This window comes from Saccostrea echinata, unplaced genomic scaffold (assembly GCF_033153115.1).
Source record: "Saccostrea echinata isolate AGI-Se365-2 ecotype Australia unplaced genomic scaffold, CSIRO_AGI_Sech_v1 ptg000054l, whole genome shotgun sequence".
Lineage (NCBI taxonomy): Eukaryota > Metazoa > Mollusca > Bivalvia > Ostreida > Ostreidae > Saccostrea > Saccostrea echinata.
The window spans coordinates 45,047,511-45,050,708 of NW_026889803.1; the positions used below are offsets into that span (position 1 = coordinate 45,047,511).

General features: G+C 31.1%; 1 protein-coding gene across 1 annotated transcript; it reads left to right on the plus strand.

Annotated features, from left to right (window-relative positions):
• Window positions 1–482: 482 nt before the first annotated feature.
• LOC133204926 (uncharacterized) lies at window positions 483–2,970 on the plus strand. The gene is made up of 3 exons (XM_061340668.1): window positions 483–582; window positions 1,206–1,332; window positions 2,144–2,970. Exons 1-3 carry the CDS (start codon window positions 483–485, stop codon window positions 2,478–2,480), a joined length of 564 nt encoding a protein of 187 aa, XP_061196652.1. The 3' UTR covers window positions 2,481–2,970.
• Window positions 2,971–3,198: the final 228 nt, after the last annotated feature.

The window sequence follows — 3,198 nt, forward strand, 5'->3', positions numbered from 1 at the left end:
ACTAATTATGATTTTTATTGATATATTCATATATATAGTCCTTATTCCTTTGATGATCTACTATTATTATATCACATGTGCCCCAAAGCTAGTTTTGAAATAAATATTTCCATTGCTTCACTTCCTAGATTAATTGGAGCCAAATGTTACAGTGTGGAGGAACTTATCCTAACCAGGAAGTGGTTATACACTTTTTTCATGTTATTAGAATTTGTTTACTTTAGGCACATCAAAATTCAGTGCTTTCTTAAAACACACTTTGGTTTGAGAGTCTTAACTGGAAATTTCTTATCAATGGTAAGAATGACTTACTACGTAAGGAAACATAATTCAAGGCTACTTTTCTTTTTTCCTCTTAAATGATAGCTGTTATTCTCAAAATCAAACTGAATTAACGTTGAATTTCATTTAATATTATATCATTTATTATTCCATACCATAACCGTTATATGAATTCAGACGCAGGTTGTTCATTAAAAAGAATGACAAACAAAGCATCGATGCCCTGCACTTTCAGAAATCGATGTCAAAAGGAATTGATGCAAGTGTTTACCTGTCTCGCTATTTTAAAGGTAGCATGTGGTAAGAAAATATCGTATTTCTACATGTATTTTTGCGATTTAACATCACACTTTACAGCCAATATCATTTCTTCCTGTTAATCTCTGGCTTTACTGCATACTTTTATTCATAGGGTCATGTAGTTCCAACGGATCAACACCAACAACTTGCACAGGCATGTGATATTTAGTTCATATTTTTTGTTCCAACTTCATTAAGAAAAATAAGATTCTGCCCTGCTTCAGAAATGTTTAATCATTGCTTTAAAGTCAAAAATATGACGATTGTACTGCGGAGGATGTTAAGTTTCTTATTTGAAAGAAATATGAAGATAACGAACAGCAATCAAGCTCAAAAGTACGATATGGGAGCAAAGCAAACACGGACCTCTAAAAAAAACATTAGAGGCGGGATCATGTTTCATGAAGGAGTAAGCTCACACCTGCTGTGTCCATTCTATTTTTGAATATTACTGCGGGGGATGTTAAGTTTCTATTTTTCATACACTTAGTACATTCTATTTTTGAATATAAAATCTACAAACGTTTCCTTAAGTGAAAGCATTTAAATTTAGTTTTTGTTCCTTTAACTCTTTTTGAAGGAGAAACAAAATAATGCATATTATTACAGTATTTCTTTTTAAGAACAAAGCACGGCTGAACCATCACCTACTGACGTCATCAAACAGATACAGCCATACGCCATTGTTGTTGGAGTGGGATTGTTGTTTTTCCTTTTGATCATCAATCTTGTATCTGTCATACAAAGAAGGTAAGGTATCTAATTAAAGGATGAATCCGCCAATTTGTTTTCTCACCTTTTTTATACATGCACTTATTTATAGATTGATCAGTACGTCCGTACTATATTTTCAATGTATATGTAATCGTATGGAAAAGAATAAGGAAATGTCATCATCATATTAATGCAAAATATTTGACTAATTCTAGAGCAAGTTATATTTCATATATTTGATTTTAAGGAACCTATGTTCAAATGTTCATTTGTTAGCTTGTATTCGTTGGTTCTAGTATTTACAAGTATACCAGTGATTGATTAAATGTACCATTTTAAAATGGCCTTCCTTAATACTAGTACTTTTCTTTCAGCTAATAATATACTCGTTTCTTGTAACTATATATATTTTCTTTGCATGGAAAATTAAATTTACAAGTATCATTTTCTTATAAATGATGATTAACATTAATATTAAATTCAACAGGTACTTCTTAAGGTCCAATCTATGTCCTAAAATTTACCTATCTCATATTTCTCAAACACTTCATAATGAAATTAAAACTTACATTAAACAGTGATAACTGTATCTCATAGAAAAATGTCAATAAAGCACACTCTCCTTCTTCCATACTTGTTTTCATTTTGTCCTCTTTGTCTCTACAAACAAGAATGAAAAATTCTCGAGTGGGACGTTAAACAATATACAATCAATCAATCAATCTATAAAAACAAAAATGTTCAGACCGTATATTTATAAAGGAAAAACCTTTAACATCTCACACTGTACTCGAAAATCATTATGACTAACAAGATTTTTTTTATTTACTTTTTTGTATACCTACAGGAAGGACCATGGAGTTATTCGGAGTTATCTTTTATCGTTACACACACTGTTGCCGTTCCTTACAAGATATGATGATATTGCTAACCTTGGCGAAATAAATACGGAAAGAAGGACTTCAAAGTCTAAACAGAACTCCTTTGGAAACCATTTTGAGGATTATGACGAAATTGGAATTGTCGCTAGACGATCTAAATTAAAGGAGATGGGAGATCTAGATCTCAAGCGTATTCCTGAAGCCGATGAATCCAAGAAATTGGACACGTCACAAGAGGAGAAGTCAGACGACAGAAGTACTGTGTACTCTCTACAGAAAGGGGTGTTTAGCAGTAACCTGTGACGATCAGACTGAATTAGACAACAATAGACAGAGCAAATTTGCCTTTAATCTTATAGTGCCATACTCCTGTAATAAGACAATGTTTCTTATACTACCAAATGGTAGGAGAAAACTTTCTCTCTCTATAATTCAAATCTTGTATCCTTTAAAGGTTTTCAAACAACTTTTAAGTCATAACTTATAGAAGAACTTTCTATTCCTGTGTGGGATTATCCTTAAAGATTTCGAGATACCGTGGCAGTAAAATCAAAAGAAGCAAATATTACCATGATGTTAAAATAGCCCATGATAGAGTATGAGGTCAAACTTATTTCAAATCACTTTGATATAATTATTACAAAGTCAAACACACAATTTGAACTTGTGAAGGATTCTGCGTTTCAGAAATATACTGTGTGGTCAATAAAACAAATTACAGCATAATTTAAAGGCAGATATAAATACATTCTCTCATTCTTTCAAATGAATAGCGGCTTCATCTTAATACCAACAGTACATGTATTTATCGTCAGTAAAAGATTATTTTGTTGTGCTATATATATGATTTTAAAAGTTTATAATACCACATGTTTCTGTTATGTTTTTTTTTAACTTAAGATAAAAACAAACAATTGAAGGTCTCTAAATATTTTAAGATATCATCAATTCATTTGATGTGCGCAATAATTTAATTGAAGATCTCTTAGAGTAATTAATAAAATTTTATGTTCTTACTTAC